This window comes from Melospiza melodia, chromosome 20 (assembly GCF_035770615.1).
Source record: "Melospiza melodia melodia isolate bMelMel2 chromosome 20, bMelMel2.pri, whole genome shotgun sequence".
NCBI lineage: Eukaryota > Metazoa > Chordata > Aves > Passeriformes > Passerellidae > Melospiza > Melospiza melodia.
Window position 1 is genome coordinate 12881965 of NC_086213.1, and position 18914 is coordinate 12900878.

Genomic DNA, 18914 nt, shown 5'->3' on the forward strand with positions numbered 1-18914 from the left:
AAGGACAAGCCAAAAGCCCCAGTGGGATTTGCTGTCAGTGGAATTATGAGAGCAATCAACAGGCTACATTAGAATCATTTGGGTTTTGGGAGCTGCAGATTGAGCTCTCTAAGCACCACCATGAGGAAAGCCATCCCTCACAAGCCACTCTCCATCTCCAGGAGCATGGCCAAGGGGGATGGTTCCACCATGAGCAGGGTTTCTGAGGTGCTGCCAGCATCAGGAGCTTCCCTGCTGTACAGAAAGCCTTGGATCCCACCACTGCCACAGCTTCTGTGATGTTCTGCCTAAAGATCCAGTTTGTTTCCAGCAGTCATTTTTGTTTGCTTGTTTTCTTAAACACATAAAAAGAATGTTTTTATATCTTCATCTCCTTCCAGATCTGAGCATTTTATTGTGTGTTCTGCTCTTTGGTCAGTCCTCAATGCCACCAGTCCTGCCAAGCCAGGCTGCCAGGAGGAAATGGCCACTGAGATCAGCAGCTAATGCCACGGACCAGCTCAACCTGAACTTCATTTACACAGTAAGATTAAATCTATCAATATTTGATGTATTTTGCTGACTGACTTTCAGAAGGGAGAGGCAAGTTTGAGCCAGCAGAGTGTGACCTTCTGGGGCAGAGTGACAGCCTTCAGCACCTTAATTCTGTTCGACCTGAGCTGAGACTCAGAGTTATTTCCCCTGCCAGATTACTTTTTGCAGAACTACAGGAAAATGTTTTAGCCTCTTCACCTCCTGTTATGATTGACAACCAGCAGAGCTTAAAAACCAAGATTAAATTTATATCACACCCACACTGAAAGCCAAGAAAACATTTCTCTTGCTGTCCCCACCACCCTTTGGACTTCCACACCCACAGTGTCCAATTCCCCCTTGCTTGGAACACCTTGAAGACAGACAGCGATCAGACACACAAGTGAATGCTGCTCTTATCCCACAGCTTCCCCTGTTCAAGGGCTCAGCAGGCTCCACTCCTGCTCCTGAATCCAGCCTTGATGTATCAGTGCCCTAACTCAGAAATTCTCTGTGCAGAGGCACAGATGCCACCAACCACGTATCTGCGTTTTAATGGACTAACATCACAGGGAACATGAAAACCACCTGGGGGTAAAAAAAAGTCTCTTGAAGTTCCTCTCTGCCTTCTTAGATCTCAAACATCACCTGCACTGCTTCCTGCCAACCCACAGACCTCCCCATGTGCCCTGCTCACATCCCTTTGATTAGATATCCCAAACCACCCTCCCTTAAAGCTCTGCTCCTTTGAAAATGGGATGGCACCACAGGGCTTCAGAGCTGCTATGCCTCGCCCCCTCCAGGTTAGTTAAGAAGTCCAAAAAAGAGATTACTTTCCCAGCATTTGGCCTTCACCTGGGATGTGCCAGCTGCATTTCTCTTTGTTAAACACAAGGAGAAAACCTGGGGGAGAATGAGGCTGCGCTGGTACAAAAGAAATGGAAAAATAAAAGTCATGGCTTGCAGAAAAGGCTTCAGTGCTAGGGAAGAGAACTTGAGGGGCTCCTCTGTACACAGCAGTGGGCACTGAACTCCTGCCCAGCCTGCAGCCTCCCAGCAGAGACCCAGGGAACACAACAAGAGTCCCACCCAGCTACAGGGAGCCAGGATCCAGCTACAAATGACTCACCTGTCCAGACACTGCTGCTCTCCCTGTGCAATGGAAAAAAAAATAAATCTCAAAGCATTTTTGTATCAAAATCCTAGAGAAAAACAAGTTTTTTATTGGAAAGTGAAAAGGAGGGGAGACACCAGACCCAGGAAAGAGAGTAATTGGGAAAAACTCTCTCTGGAGCAGATGCCCATCAGAAGAGTGCTGAGGGAATCTGTGGCCCAGCTGGCTTTCCTTTTTCTCCCTGGAAGGAGAGAAGGTGTAAATGTGTCCTACTCAGCCACAGAAGTCCCTGTCACACACTGCCCCAGCTGCAGCACAGTTGGAAGTTTGCCTTGCCAGCAGCTTTTCCCCCTCCACCAACGTGCCCCAAGCTTATCTGAGCCTCCTTCCCCAGAATCAGAGGAAAACCCCACAGCCTCATCAGGCACCTCACTGAAGTCACCCAGAAAAAATGGGAAGAGGTTTTTTGACAAGGATGCAGCTACCAGCTGGTTATCAGTCATTAAGCAGACTATCATTTCTCCAGAGTGCAATGCTTTGTTAAAAAAACAAACAAACAATAACACCACACATGCACAAATGTGCAGGCTGAGTTCAGAGCGCCTGTCATCATGTGTTGATTTAATTATTGTAACATTTCCCACTGTGCTGTGCAGAAAGATCATCTGTGAAGAGCTGAGCAGGGTGCAAACATTTAAATCATTTGATTTCCAGCTCACCACCTCAACAACTCAGAGGCTGGTTGAATCCTTGAGGTGCTGACTGCTGTAAATGATTTGTGGTGCTGGACTCCATCATACAAAAGGAAGTGTAAATGCCCATTAGACAAGCCAGGGCAGAGAGGTGCCTGCATGTGAAATTTAAAAACCTTTGGTCTGTAGTTCTGGACTTGTTTTCCAAGGTGAAATTAGAGTAGTAAATGTAATAACAACTCAACAGAAATAAATCACAAAACCCACCAACAAATTCTGCCCCTAATGCCCTCAAATATCCAAACAAAGCAACTGTTCAGATTCCCATTGCCTCTGCACCCAGAAGCAACCTCCAAATAATTTTATAATTTCCTGACAGCAAATACAGGATGCCTGATTGTCCATTTCCCTGACAGTCCCAAGAGATCCCTTAACCTGGCCAATACAATCCGACCCAAGGCCACCTGCAGCCACACCTGTTTGCTTCCCTGCCCTCCCTTGCTCAGAACCCTCACAAGAAAAGCCTGTGGTCACATCCACATCATGCCAACAGCAACCTGCCTCCCCTTGGAAAGACAAAACTCCACCTTTGGGATCCAGTGGGCAGGGCATGAACTGACTCATCTGAGTGCTTTAGTGAAGCCAAAGTTCTGCAAAAGAGCTTTCAAAAACCACTTCACCACAGTGCAGCAATTTGGGCATATTTAGCCTAGGACACAGTGGCTTAGACAAAGCTCCAGTTACTGGGATGGAACACACTTTGCCACAGTATATAATTAATAACCCATACACAGTCAACACACTTGTTTAACAACAAAAGACTCAGAGCCCACATGCACCATTAGGAAGCAAGTGGGAGCAGAACATTATGCAGTGCCAGTCCAATTAAACTTAAAATCTATGGGAAAGGAGTAAAAAAGCATACAAATATTACAGCCAAGCAGACTAATAGCCCACAATCACAATTTTAGTCTGTGTCTCAGGCTGTCAAAGCACTGAGTAACTGTCCAATTAGTCATGGGAAAGAATGGCTGCTGCACTCAGTGAGAGTGAGAACGTTTCAACACCGGCCCCCAGAGTTCCTCCCTCTGTGCTCAGCAGCCCTTCCCCACTGCACAAGCCATCCATCACTCACCTCACACCTGCTCTTTTCCAACCCATTCTCTAATTTTAGTTTGCTCCACTAAGTGCTGCTCCCCATTGGGCAGAGTTTGGTCCTTGCTGTTTGTATCCTTGCTGCCTTGGTGATCCTGCACAGGGTGGGCTAATTCCCCAAGAAATAAAGTTGTTCCAGTTGGGAACAGAGGAACCAGGAGGAAAATGCCAAGGGAGAAGGGGCTGACCCACCACAACAACTCTGGCTCACCATCAGGTGCACAAAGGTCTCCAGGTGCTTTTGGCCACCAGCGGGAAGCCCCACACAGGATCTGTACCTCAGCCTGGTCAGTCCTGTTGTACCCTCATCTTTCCAACTTAAACATCCTCATGCATTGTGGCTTTGGTACAAATGCTGTGGCACTTTGCCCACTCATGGCTTCCCCACAGCTGTCCCAGGGCAGGGGCAGGCCACACAGCTCCTGCAGATACCCCAAGCTTTTACTTTCGCTTTTCACTCACTCTACTTCATCTTGCCTAAAAGACTTCCCTGATTTCATGCATCTTAACCACTTGGAAAAACACTATTTGCCATCTTTATAACAGGCTGGAAAAGCTTTTGAAAGGCAGACAATGAGCTGGCTCTGCTCTGTGCAAAGCCTCAATCAAGAGGGAAATGGCAGGCAATCTTTCACAGAATACAAAAGCAATATTTCTAAGGGACCACAGTTAATCTATGCCAAACACCTCTGAACTGGAAGAGTCATGTGCTCCTTTTTCATTTAACAGATACAATGAAGTTGTTATTCTGCCTCTGTGTTTTCCAGCATACACTAAATTAACCCATGTCACCGAAACACCAAGGGAGTTCAGTGCAGAGAGGCACTTGTAACACAGCCTACAGCAGGAAAAGCCTCCATACCTGCCCAAAGAAAAGCAAAGGAGCTGTAAGAAAACAACCTGTGAGCATTCAGAGAGAGGGGCACGCTATTCTCCACTGCTCTATCAGTGTTTTTCACATTAGCTCTCAGGAGCAATGTGACTACAAAGAGCGTGAAAATTACTTATGCTAGAATCAGGCAGTTCATGAAGACTTGCACATCAAAAGCAGAGTCACAGAGGTCATGCAGGAGGATATACAATGCACTGGAAGGTGGCAGCATCCTCTACACATCCTTTTTTTTTGCATTTTCTTTGCCAGAGGACAGCCAGAGCTCTGCCTTTCAGATGAGAATGCTCCTTTAAAACACTATTTAGGTTTTCCACTTGGCCATAGAACCAGTCATTTGTGGCAAGGCTCAGAAACCGTATCAGGTGTTTTATAGATTTTCTGCAAAAAATAAATTACTGCCAGCACTGCCAGCACCTGTACTGTCTCCACTTAGTTACTCCCAGACACATCCAATTCCTCCTTAAAAGCCCTGACCTAACAATGATGCATCCATCAAAGAAGGACACTTAGTCACAACTCAGAGCCACACAGAGACCCACTAGCCCTGTCACAAGGCAGGTAGAAACTAGGGATGCTCCAGGGAGTGGTTTTCTGGAAGCACTCAGGATGATGAAGTGAAGCTTATTTCTTTAGGCAGCCCTTCAGGATGGATTTTGGTCACAATAAAGAAGACTGGCAGAGTTTAAAAATGATCTGGCAAGTTTATCTTGAAAAAAAATTTTAAAAAAGGAGAATGCAAGATGTTGCCTACACAAGACTTGAAACCTTTTCAGTGGGTTCACGTGGTTTGGGTTTGTATATACCACAATTATAAGTGACAGAATAACAGGATTTTTTCTGAGCTGCCCCACAGCATCATCAGACCTGAGAATCCCTTCACAGACATGCCTTGGAATGTGATGCATTGCACAGACCTCACCTTCATGTTTCAATTCAGTGCCAGCATTAAGGAGTGAACTGTGCAAGGGCAGAAATGCTCACCAACATCGTGGATAAAGCGCTCGATTTTCGACTGCATCCCCCAGTATCTGAACTCCACTTTGCACAGTTTGTATGCACACATGATGGGGTATTTCCCAGGGTTGTTCTTGTACTCTTGGATCCAATCTTCTGAGAGGGGTCCTCTTTTAGTCTTCACTGATTTATACAGCTTTGGATCCTCCTCAACTTTGTATTCATGGGGAGGGATAGGATCTTTAACAATATCAATAGGATCTATAGAAAGAGAACAGAAACTGTTAGACATTTCCTTTTCCTGAGCAAAACACAAAAATATCATTTCTCATGAGTTATTTCTGTTTTAGTAAGTACCAGAAGCATTACAGCAATTTAGTTTCTTTCTACTTACACTTAAACAACTGATATTTAAATTGTTTATACACTGCTGCTGGGCAGAGATCAGCTGTGCCAGAGGAACGAGCACACACAGTTCCAGCAAACAGAGGCTTTGCTCCAAAGAGATGTGTTTGCCCACAGTAACTGCACATCCACAGCACTCTGGCAGCTCTGCACACTCTGTCTTTCCAGCTCCACACAGATCTGTTGCACATTCCACCTTCCAGCTTTTCTAATGGCACTCAGTGCTGCAGCTGTCTCAGCCAAGACAGTTAAACACACCTGCCCTGCCATGGAACAGACACTGCCCATGAACATCTCTGGCTCCATCAGAGGAGGGCACTGGGAACTCCTCAGCTGCTATTGTTAGACCAGATGTACTGTGGGAAGCAGAAAGTTTAACTCAAGCCCTAATGAACAATCCCACAATGGAGAAGTGGAAGCTGCAGCAGGAGTGGAGTGAATTAACATATTCTAAAGACCTGCAACCCCCAGAGCTCAGCAGAAGCATCTGAAGTTTGGATTGAAGGGCAGGATCTCACTTCCCCAGCAGTGACAGCTCTGTGACACCTCTCAGTGCAGCTGTGGGACTCAAGTCTGCTCAGCAGTGAAGCCTGGTCAGCCAGGCCCAGCAATGAGGGCAGCTGAAGTACAAAAATACATTTTTAAAATCCTTGTGCCTTTCCTCATTAATTCCTTACATTAACTCAATCTTCTAAAGACAGCTGAGAAGTGAGTGCTAACTTACATGAGGGCAGGACTAAAAGGAGAGGGAACAAAAATTAAATTCAACTTCATGCTTCAAAAATGCAGACAGGAATGATTTTCATATACATGAAGGAGCCACACAAATAAACAATAATATTTTCACAATTATACAGCTATTTTTTCCTCTTCTATGGTTATTTCTACTTATTACCCCCAAATTCATTAGATGTCTGACTCCTCTTGGGAGCTGCATAAATAAGATGGAAAAGCATCAGCTTAAATTTACAGATGGGGGATTCAAATTATTTCCATGGGATTTACATCAAACCTAGAAGAGAATTCTGGTATTCTCACCCTACTTGATGTAACCCTAACTGCAGTGACAGTGACAGGGGTGTGTTTAGGTAGGATGGACAGGCAAATGGACACACCAAGGAAAAAAAGAAAAAGACAAAACCAGGGAAAAGTAGAGGAGAAAGGCTATTTACCTAAAATGGTTTGCCTTTTTTCTGCAGCAGAAAGGTTGAACACGTTGTTATGGTCTCCTGGGTCAGTTTTGTAGTAGGTCTCAATATCAATAGAGAATTTCTCCACAAAAGGACACGTGTACCTGGGAGCCAGAACAACACAGCTTAGAGTAAATCAGCCTCAAATCCCAGCCAGCCTTCACTCATGTTTTCCTTCAGATATGCTTAAAATACCAGCTAGAGATTGTTCTTGAATAACTTCTTAAGACAGGAGCTCAGCAGTTTTCAGCAAGCAGATAAATTTTGGGCCCACTGTATTAAAAATTTGTGACATGGATCCTGATACAAGGAGACTCAGGAAATGCACCTCTGCAAGGAGAAAAGCAAAGCTCCTGCCTGGAACCTATGGCAGAATAAAATACAAACTAGTTCTGTGCAGCACAGGTTTCCTGGCCAACTGATTGACTCATAGGCATTTCAAGAGAAGAGATAAAAACTGACTGGAAGTGAACTTTAATCATTTAAAAGTCAGGCGGCTCCATTATATTCAGTCACTGGCAACAGCCCATATGCACAAACAGACTCCCCACCTTCCCAGGATTGATGTTACTTGCAGAGACCAACTAAAACAGAACCAGAAAATTTTTCCAGATTTTTCATAAGAATCAAAATACCCATTAAAGCCTTTTTATTGTGCAAGATGTCAGGAAAACCAGATTTGTAAATCTGAAAAAGAGTAAATGCTCTAAAATGGAGTAACTGGCACAAAGGTTGTATTTTTCCAGGGTATGTGAAGTCCTCCTTGACAAAATCAGATGAAACAAGGAGGTCCCAGAGGGCTCCACAGAGCCTCTGGCTCTCTTCCCTCCTCAGGGTGAAAACCATAGGATGTAGGTTTGTTATTTTCTAGTTAAATGACAGACAGTTCTCAGAAAAGAAGTGCTGTGATTATTTATTTATTTATTTATTAAGAAAGGGAAAGAAAAATCCCCTCTACAAATGCATCCTGCCTTCCCTGACAGGATTCAGCATGACATCTGTCCCAGCATTGTGCATTTAGAACTTCCCTGAGCTTGCAGAGATCTGCAATGTTAAGCGGATACAAAGCTAAATAAAAACCATTCATGATTGCCCAAGCTTTGACAGACAAAACAGCTCCACGTTTTACAGCAAGGAGCCCCAGATTCTCAGGCAGGTGTGCAGTCAGCCAAGGAAACTCCTGACACCAAGCACTGCACAGGAATTTGAGGAGCTGACCCCAGTTGCTCTGAAGGATATCACTGGAGAGGGAAATGCCCTGCCAGAGGGTGACACCCAGCCCTGTCTTTAGCACAGGGACACAGCTGTGGGCACTGTGCCCATTTTACCTTGTCCTTGTGTAGGGATAAGCGTTCCAGGACTCCTCCTCGACGCGCAGAGCCGCCTTGGGCAGGATGGAGCGGAACCAGCTGGGGATGTGCATGCCAATGTGGTAAACCTTGTGAGTGTACTGCCCACTGCCCCCAGGGCCATCCACGTAGGGCCTGTTCTCCAGGATCTCCACTCCACTGCCTTCCCCACATGTCTCCTCTCTGCTCTTTTTCTGAAAGGGAAAACAGATCACAAAGACATCACAAAAATGCTCATTTTCCAGGGCATCGTGGAAGACCTGGCTCTCAAAGCATCTGGACACTGGGGGTGGTTTCCAGGACTCCTTTTGAGCACAGCAGAGCTGTAGCAGCACCCCAGCACTAAGATTACCAAACCTAGAGATTACAAAGGCAAAATTTACAGACTCGTCTGGCCGACACAGAGATTTGATTTATGCAGGACCCCATGCCAATTTCCATTTGGATGCTCAGTTTGAATGGAGCTGTAATGACACCTCAAGTCCTGCTCCTGGAACAGGTAACACATCACATCCCAACCCCTGGCTCCAGCTCTGAACCACCCAACAGCACAAACCCCTTTGCATCAGCAGCCAAGGGGAGTCTGTCCATCCTGCACAGCCCCGTGGTGATGTCACACACGCTCCTGACACAGCAGAACCTCAGGCTGGACACCAGGAAGAGCTTCCTCACTGGAAGAGGGGTCAGGCACTGGAGCCACCACCCCTGGAGGTGCTCAAGAAATGGCTGCACGTGGCACCCAGTGCTCTGGTTGAGTTGAGAAGCTGGGAATTGGTCACTGGCTGGACCTGGTGATCCCAGAGGTCCTTTCCAACCTCAGTGATTCCATGATCACAGTGATAAAGACCATTCTGTGACCTACCCCCACAGGGTTTGGGGGTTTGCTGCGTGTGATCTGGCCCAGCAGAAGCTCTCCAAGAACAGCTTGGAGACTTTGCTCTGCTAATTAAGATATTTGGAAGAAACAACTCAAGTTTGCCAGAACGATCACTGCACCCCCTGGCAGCCTCCGCATTTTGGCTTATTTGTAGGGTTGTCCTTCAGAGAAAACCTGGCAAAAACTCCCTCAATAAAAAATACTAATTCCAGTGCTTCTAAGATGAGCTAGAGACAAACCAAATATTTATTAATTTCTCATACATTTCAGCAGACTGGATGATGTGTAACCTTCATCATTTCCAAACAAGAGATTCATTCTGTTAGCATTTTGAGATTATTGTTTGTATTTGAGAGCATTTTGAGAGCACAGTACTTTGGAAGATAAGGGGGCAAAAAAGGAATTTTATACCAAGAATCAACTGTGAAATGCAACACAATAACAACTCCTCATTTTTGGCATACAAACAATTCAAAGGATAACATGGTTTAACAGAAAATTATGAATAAGATGCAAGAGATCAACTTCTTATCTTTTGAGGACAGGATGTTAAGCCAACAGAGCTGCTTAGAAGTAAATAGCCCTGTTTATAAAGACCTCTCAAGTGATTTTAAATTTAAACAGCCGTAACTGACAAACCTAAATAACTGACAATCTAAATAATCACTTTTTTCCTGCCCCACAAACTGCAATAGAGAAAAAACCAGAAAAGCAGAAAAGTATTTTTTTACAGTTTATTTCCAACACTCAGCTGGCAGTTCATTAAAGCACACATCCTCTTCTAACAAACTACTGTCTTTCAGTTCTTATATAAGCACTGACCAAGTCCTGTACAAATATTTATGACAATAACATTAAATAATCTTGATGACCCCAAAATCTGGTTAATTCAAAGGTCTCAGAAAAGGCAGCAACCCAGCCAGCACAGTGGAAGTGTCAGACAGAATAACTGCACAGGATCTGCTCTGAACAGTTGATAGAAATTATAGAGATTTAGAGTTTTATTATATGGCAGAAGCACATGGAAATCATAAGCAGAGGGAAGATGAGTTTTCTTCATGCCAGGTTATTCAAAACTCCATTCTAAACTGCACAGTTACAGCAATTCCAGAAAATTCTGCAAGCCCTCATTTGGGACCAAAATCCACTGTGGGGTTTTACTCACTAATTTCCCATTTCACTTTTCCCTGTTCAGCTGGTTTTAACAAAAACTTCTCTGCATGGAGATGAGCTGCTGATTCTCCCCCTACAGCTGGAACCCTGAAGAACCCAGAGCAATGATCAATTTTTGCTGCACATGAATAATTCCACCAGCAGCTTCTCCACACAGCCTGGAACTCTGATGGTGGGAGAGGCAAGGGTGCCACAGTGTCATTGTCACAACTCAGTGAGAGAGAAGGAAGGAAGGAAAAACCAAGTTCACTGAGAATCTCTGTGAAAGTCAGTTCACATCCCACTTCTGAATTGTGGTTATTTTATTCACTTCTGTGCAGCTGCAGCAGACTGCAAACCCTATTCTGGGAGCAGGGTGTGCTTCCTCCTCCAGCCTTTCCAGAGGACCAACTCCAGCCCACAGCCTTTGTCACCCAGTTACAAACCCTCAGCAAATTCTGGCCCTTCACATCCCTCCTACTTGTCACTTATCTACGTAAGGTATGACGAGGACAGCGAGACCATTTTCTCAGATGAATGTGAAATAAGAGCTGTAGCTCTGCTGACAGGAAAAAAAAAATCCCAAGATTATATCCCAAACTATCTTTAGAGCCAGGACTTTCGAGTCAGGCCAAATTTATACTCATAACACACCACACTGCTGGGAAGGATAGTATGATCAAAGAGAAACTCCCCAGGATAAACCCACACAAAGCTGCTTCCCAGCCCTCCAGGCTCTCACACTTAGCAGCTGGCTTGTTGAGAAGACAACGAGCTGCAGTGAAGGAAGGAAGGGCCAAGAGTCTGAGATGGTGAACAGTTACTGACCAGTCAGAAAGACAAAGAGATATTATGTTTCTCATATAATAAATATAAAGACTTTAGCCACATGCACTTGAGAGACCAGGATGGTACTCTGGGCACAAGTGGTGCTGTGAAAGTGAAGCACTTGTGGGAGTGAAGAGCAATTTGCTCTGCAGCCTCTTCATGCCCACTGTGCCTGAGCCACAGCCTGGAGAGGGCTTCTCACAAGGAAATGGTCTGTAAACAACAATTAAAAATAACCCTCAATTAAGAAAACATTTGGCTTGAGAAGTGTGTGGCAGGACCTCTCCAAGGAATATCTGCTGGAGGTGCTGATGTGCAGGCACTTGAGGGTCAGTCTCAGAGGTTTTTCAGCCTCAGAGAGAAGCAGAGACTTTATTAGGAGATTATCTGGGTCATTGCTACTCACTACTGCCACAGGAATGGTCCCAACAAAATCAAAGAGTAGCTGACAGCCTCTCTGTGCAGGTTATCTAACCCACAAGCACAGTAAACCATCTTATAGTGTATTACAAGAGGAAATCCAGGCATCCCTTTCCAAGTCCCTCTCTCCTGCTGATGACACTCCATGTTCCCCACAGCCCCATCAATAGCTTTTCAGGACAGATGGTGACACAGATCCCTTCTAGCTAAAGTAATAGCATTAAATTACTCATAACAGGGAACCCAGAGAAGCAGATGCACCATGATTAGCAAGAATGCCAGTTACTTAAAGGCTTCTATTAAAATAAATCTCTTGGCACAGCAGCATAGCATGGGACACAGCACATGACCTCAGCACAACAATCACAGATGAATAATTCCCATGAATATCACTTAACCACTGGGCCAGCCTAACCCCATTTATCATCTGCTCTCAACAGCAGACAAACAGCTGTAAACAGAGCCTTCCACAGGCAGGTTCATCAGTTCTCAGATCTTCCATCTCCCTTCCCAGTCAGAAATGTGTCTCCCAACCAGAACACACCTTGCAAAGCCTTAGTCCAGCAAATGACCTGGCCCAGGTGAACAGAACCAGGTGACTCAATGCAATGTGTTTGTTTTTCTAGTGGGACACAGCTCCATAAAGGAAAGATGGTTGATGGCCACAGAAACCTTCACAGCCCAAGGAGTCTCAGCAGAGCTGAAGGAACAGCATTCCCAGAACAGGAGTGCATACTGCTGGATCAGTTAAGGATGTGGTTTATTGGATCAGCTGGAGAAATACACAAGTCAGGCTGCGTAAATTAAGGTTGCCTTGTAATGTTTTGCTTTTGGGGAATTAGAAGAAAAACAGCCCCATCAACCAACTCAGAACACCAGGAAAAATATTAATCTAATCCAGAATCCTCCTTGTGCTCCTGCCCTGGAATCCAGCCCAGGCTGCTCACAGGCTCAGGTCTACAAGCAGAGAATCTCTGCAAAGCCAGCAGCAGCACTGCCAACAGCTCAGCTGGTTCAGCTCCTCCTGAAGTTGCCTGTTTTTGTTGTAACTGCTCTGAGCACTGCAACGCTCCTGCAGAGAACAGTCAGGACAGGGTAGGCTGCATGGTGATAATGGGTGATCCAGGCATGTTCTAGCTTTCCAAAACAGATTATAGCTACACTCTCACCTTGTTTACCACTGATTATGGTTTGCAGTACAACCTCTCAATCTAAATAAGTGAGACAGTGCTCACAAAAGGCTGGGATGCTTCAGCTTCCTGATGTTCTTACATCCCCTCAGCAGGGCAGTCACACAGCGTCACAGGACCCACGAGAGTTCTGTTTGAGATTACTCCAATTATGAAGACTGACAGCACCATGCTTGACAGACCTATCATCCATGGGTAAGGAAGACACAAATCATTGTCTGGAAACAATAACCACAAGATTTTTTTGGGGGGTGTTTTTTTCCTCCAGCTCCCATTTGGAAAAGGGGGTATTTTGATACTCTGGACAAAACTCTTCTGGGAGAATGCATTAAAATAACACTGAACTCTCAGGATTTTTTTAGCCCACTAAGACCTAGATAGGGATATGAGAAGTTTCCAGCTGCCTGATGGTTTCGGTTAACAAGGGCTGCAAAGACATCTCTGTAACCACAGAACAAGAACATGACAGCAAATATCCCCAGAGGACCCTGCTAACATACTTGCTCATATTGTTGTGGCAAGGGAGGCTGAGAAAACATTCTCTATGACCAATTACTATTTTTTTTATTGTTTTGGATGCTAAGGCTACCACAAACACCAATTAAGTCCCCAGAAACAGACCCTTCCTTTGGGAACCAGAGAAAGCATGAAGTGCCTCACACAATCCATCAGACCACAAAAATGCCTGAAGCTGCTCAGCAAGATGACTCCTGCCATCACTGGAGAGCTCTTAAGACCTGCTTTCACCAACCAGACCTGTTTTGTTCAGTTTTAGAAAGGAAGTGTAAAGGCACCCAAGGTATAAACAAAACTTAGGCTGGGGGAGAGGAATAAACTCTTTGCTCCAAATCTCTTCCATATGCTAAGGGAAAAATATTCCCAACTATCTCCAGCTGAACATTATTTAGGCTGAGGGATATTTCACTCCTACAATTGATTTTCCAAAGTGGTGTCCTCCCACCATCAAGAGGCTTCCTTACTATGGTTCAGCAGCAGCCATCCTCACCCCAACCTGCAGGCACCAGGTACTGAGGAGGTACCAGTGACACTGTGGCTGGGACCTTGCAAGTTGCAAACTTTAACAGAAAAGCTGGGAGAGGTTATGAGAAAAGCAGCCTGTTAGTCTCAGCCATGTAATTTGGGCTATTGTGGCAGTATCAGCAGTCAAACACCACAAACAAAATACAACAGCACATTCCAGCCATAGCTGCCAGAATTAAACAGCACCAAAAACCAGAAAGCCAATGATGGACACACTGGGAAACACCAAAAGGTCCTGGAGGGAATGCTGGGTTTATTCTGAAGGGTTTTCCCAGCCCAGGATGCTGCACTGGTACCACGGCCAGGCAGGGAGTGCCTGCTCAGGGTGTACCCGCTGTGCCTCAGCGCCTGTGCTGCGCAATGACTCAGCTCTGGCTTCTGTTAACCACTCCTTCACCAGCATTTCAGCTGACAGCTAATTCATTACCAGCAATCTGCTTTCACCACCAGCAACCTTCTGCCTGCTGATGCAGATATCTGATAGCCCAGGCCCCATTCATGGTCACTATTTACTGCAGGTAACCAACACCTACCTATGAAAACAAAATGCCAGCTTATCTTAAAAGTACCAGAGTTTCATACTTTACAACTTGTTCTTTTCTTTTCTGTATGTGTGTGTCAAAGACCTGAAACACTCAATTAAAATCATATCACCATAACCAGAGGAATACCTGAGCAAAGAGCTTTGTTCAAAATGAAAGAACAGAGCAAAAAAGATGGAGCTATTCCACTCTTAGAGAAGCCAAAATTCAGAATTTCTTGTCACATCAAAACCAACATAATTTTATCAGTGCACAATGTTCTAAAAGCAAACAGAAAGTTAAAGGAACTAAATTAAAAATAAAAATCACCCCTAGTGTTACTTAAGCAGGAGAGTGCTGAAGTACAACAGCACACACAACTTCAGCTGGCAGAGGCTTTTGTTCCCCAGTCAGAACAGCTGAGTGCCCTCACATTAAAGATCATGGAACCAACAAGAGAGCACCATTTTGAAGAAAGAGAAAGGAACCTGAAGACACAGCTGCTGGCAGGGCTACATCCAGTACCCACATCTCTGAATCCCCATTTCAGCACCCTAACCATTTTGTGACAGTGCTCTTTGCTGGAGGAAGGAACCTTAATCAAAATACAGCAAAACAGTCCTCAAACAGGGAAGCTCCTCTACTGTTTTGCAGGAGTTGAGAACAATCTTAATGGTTATATTAGAAAGACAATCTTAAAGGTAGGTAGGGGCTTACCTTTAGCAATGGGGACCCTGTTATCCCAGGGATGGTTTTAACAGAACTTTTGAGCCTGCACTTTGTAAGGTCCAATCAGAAACAATTACATCAAGTTGGACTGGCAAACCCTCAACCACAGAACTGCTCAGGACAGCAAGGGACTTGTGAGCTTTGCTCTTGTCCCTCAAAGTAAGGCTCACTTTGCCTCATCATGCACAGTAAAGTCAATGGGAAAACAAGTCAAACCACAACAGGATTGCCCACTCTGCCCATCACACCATTCCTGCCCTTCCAGAAGCTGTGGGCACCACAGGACCCTGCTTTTGTTTACACCATGAGCACCACGTTATGCATGCAGGCAACTCTAAACTGCATCCTCTGTTTCCATGGCAACGGGAGGGGCTGCATCAGCAATCCCCCAGTTGGGGCCATCCTCACTCCAGCTCCAGCTGCACCGAATCCTGGCTGGGAGCAGCAAAGCAGTGATGTCACCAGTAACCATGGTGCCCACACCGAGCCTCCCCTGTGCCCTTTGTGCTCTGCCACGCATCCTTCACGCGTGACAATTACTGTAATCCAATTAGTGCTGTTAAAAAAAAACAAAACAAAACCCCATGAAGGGCCATGTCAATACTTATTTCTGGAAGGAAGGTTAGTTTGAGCCAACAAGATAACGATCAGAACACGAGGCTTTACAATAGCACTTTGAGCCTCACTGCTCCCAATGCAGGGGAATGACCTGAAACCCTGGGGAGAGGGGAAAGAATCTGTTCCTCATCAATGGCTTCATTAATAAAGGCAACAGAGCAGCTGTTTTAAACACCCCTTTGCAGGTTTGATCAATGGGCTGGGTAATATGCAGTGCTTCATTCCAGCCAGACACTGCCCTGTCCCCAAACACTGATACCTCACCAGCTGCACATAATTCTGATAGGAACCATAAAGTAGTTACCCTCTGATAGTAACTATTAAGTAGTTACCCTCTGTTTTCCCAATCCAGCACTGATCAGCTGCAACTTCCAAGAGGGTTCTTCCCTTTTGGGTCCTTCCCAGCTCTGCAGGGAGATGCCACCTGACCACTCCTGCCTGTGGCACGGATTTTATGGGGGGAATCTTCCCTCAAGTTTACCAAACAAGAATTTGGACAAGCAGACAGGCCTGTAACCACCCTCAATGCTGCCTCCAAGGGGACATCCAGCACAGGAGGAGACCAAGAAGGGTCTTTGTGTCAGAGACAGGCACATGCAGAGCTGCACAAGGAAAGCTGGGTATACAGGAGGCCCTGAGGAAGGGACCTCTCACATTACCTGCACTGCATCTGCACCAGCACTCCTGGCTGCTTTGCTTGTAATAGAACTCACATTTTTTGTAAAAAAGCCCTAAAAGCTGCAGGCAGGCTGGGCTGTCAGCACCAGGCTCGAGCAGAAACACACACAGCCTCACTTTGTACAAGTGTTGTAGGCACTGCATTATTTAGAATCAGGGCTAGATATTAATGAAGCTGCTTGTACAAAAACAGGATATTTTGGGGACAATCAATCGTGTAGGGTCATAAAAAATTCACAGCATTAAGAGAACCTTTCTCATGGCCACTCATTAATCACTGTGCCTTACAAAGATGCCCTGTCACAGTCCTTTAGAGTCAGGGCTGGATGTGCCACAGGCACATGAATTAGGGATCACTTTATTATGGAGATACCTCAAACTTGTTTACCCCACATGCCTCATCTTTCAAAATGTCTACTACACTTCCAGCTCAGTATTTTATCTACTCCAAGTATTTCCTTCCATGTCTTTAAACTGATTTTTCACTGCATTAGCTAATTCTCACACTGTCTGTGAGAATTACTGTCCCTGGTTTAAAGGGAGGCAAAGCAAGTTGCCCATTACTATACTGTGAGTCAGAGACAAAATTTCAACTTGGGCTTCTCTGGATCAAGTCTAATCCTCTGACTACATCCCTTATAATTTAGGAACCCAATGCAATTGTTCACTAACAATGGGCTGTGTGCTAAAATACCACAGGACTGGCTTAAAGAAATCCCCATAGTCTTCCTTATACTTAATTCATTGCTTGCCTTCAGGTATTTGAAAAAGGGAGAACCTAATCCCAGTCAATATTTTTGTCCTTCTTTCATAAGAATAAAAAAAATACAGAAGGAAAAAGGGTTTTTGACAGCCAACAATTTTAGTAGGACTGGCAGTGCTGTGTCCTGTATTAAAATCAGTGCAAATCTGAAGTTTAAAATTTTGTTCAGCTTCATTCACCTTTGTTAAGAGAAAGAGAGCACACGAACTGTCAAGGCAACATCAAGTTCACTACCCTAAAATCAATCTTTTTTGGAACATGATATGGAATCCCAGACAATGTAAGAATTCAAGGATAATGACTACAAAACAAGAAAAAAGTAGATGTAGAAAATGTGTTTGCTCCTTCTGTATGTTTTCCCAAAATGATAACCTGTGCAAATGAGACCCCAAGTGTGGTACCACCCTTGTCATCAAAACCAAAGCAAGTGCCTTACTCTCCTCCTCCAGAAGGCTGCAAATCCTCATGGTCACAAAGAAAAGGTTATGAAAACCAGAGGAAGAAGAAAGCACACAGAAGCCACAGGTTTTAACAGTGCAGCACAGAAATCAGGGGCAAAGCTTCAAACCAGGCTTTGCTTTTAGACTTGTGAGCCTTCCAGGGTCTCTGGAGCTGTCAGCAGCATCACCTGCTTTAAAACTGAAGCACAAATGTCTGTCTGTGCAGATGGCCAAGGCATCTGCATGCAGAACAAAAATAATCAGCCCTCCAGTTTTCAGTGTCCAGAGATGAAGGGTTAGTTTGCTTTCGCCCACTCAATCAATCCTTCACCATCTGCTGAGCCTGCTGGCAACTGCCAAGCAGAGCTGAGGGCTTAAGGGACACAACTTTTGCACCTGGGTATCACAACAGGGCCTCAAGAATTGCCACCAGCACCAAGCAGAGCTCTCAGTCTGCTCTCAAAGGTGCTTCCTGAGAGCTACATGGAAATGAAGGGGAAAATAGGACAGTGCAGGTGTCTGGAAACTGAGATGATGGACAAACCATGATTCTCCAGAAAGGAGCAAAGTGACTCAGGATACTCCATCAGCAGTCGGGACAGGAGAGTACAGCACACTGCAGATGCTTGGAACAGGCTTTGATTTTTCAGGGAAGGCAATAAATGCAAAGCCCTGAGGACGGTAGAGGAGAGGCTCATGTTAAAACATGAGAGAAGCCCTCAATTCCCAGGACTGTGCCTGAGTTCAGCAGGCAGTGCTGAGCAGATGGGTTATCTCCCATGTAGTGCCTCAAACAGGGCCAGAGGCCTTTCCCAGCCATGGACCCTCAGAGTGATGAATGACAAAGTATTAACGCTATTAACCCCAAAGGATGACGCTGCATCTTAAAATAAGTCTTCTCCTCAAAAGGTAATCACAAAGTCCAGCAGAAGAATATTTTTAAAGCACACTATCTTTGGAGGAAGGTCACAAATACCCAGAGAAATCTGTGGACAAAATGAGGACCAGAGTTATTTACAAGAGACAAGAAAGCTGCGCACGCTGATATAAAAATAAGTTTTAATAACAAGAGGAATTCTCTTGTCTTATGCAAGGGTCAGAAGGGCAGCGGTCTCTCGGAATCTCGTGGCATATGGAAGCACAGTAATGAACATTATTAAGATGATAAAAGGACTGACCTTTGGCTAATAACATCCCAACAAATGCATCCAGGACTCGGATTTCAAGCTTTTATGAAACAGAGACTACGTTAATGTGTGCATCGTTGCTGGGGTGAGGAGGAGGAGGTGTGCAGACAGAAAGATTCCCTGAACACAGAAGGAAAAGATGCCAGTGTTCCAGGAAAGGATTGCTGCTGAGACCAAAATATGCAGGATTCAGGAGGGGAAGAACT

At 45.0% G+C, this 18914-nt stretch overlaps 1 protein-coding gene across 11 annotated transcripts in view; it reads right to left on the reverse strand.

The window, feature by feature from the left end:
• The window catches only part of PITPNM2 (phosphatidylinositol transfer protein membrane associated 2), a 123694-nt gene that overhangs the window by 40113 nt on the left and 64667 nt on the right, over positions 1-18914 (reverse strand). For all 11 annotated transcript variants that reach the window (XM_063173129.1, XM_063173128.1, XM_063173127.1 and 8 more), the window contains 3 exons: positions 8244-8458; positions 6898-7019; positions 5348-5581 (listed from right to left, as the gene is read on the reverse strand). In XM_063173129.1, coding sequence (XP_063029199.1) covers positions 5348-5581; positions 6898-7019; positions 8244-8458 — 571 coding nt within the window. The remainder of the gene's footprint in view (positions 1-5347; positions 5582-6897; positions 7020-8243; positions 8459-18914) is intronic.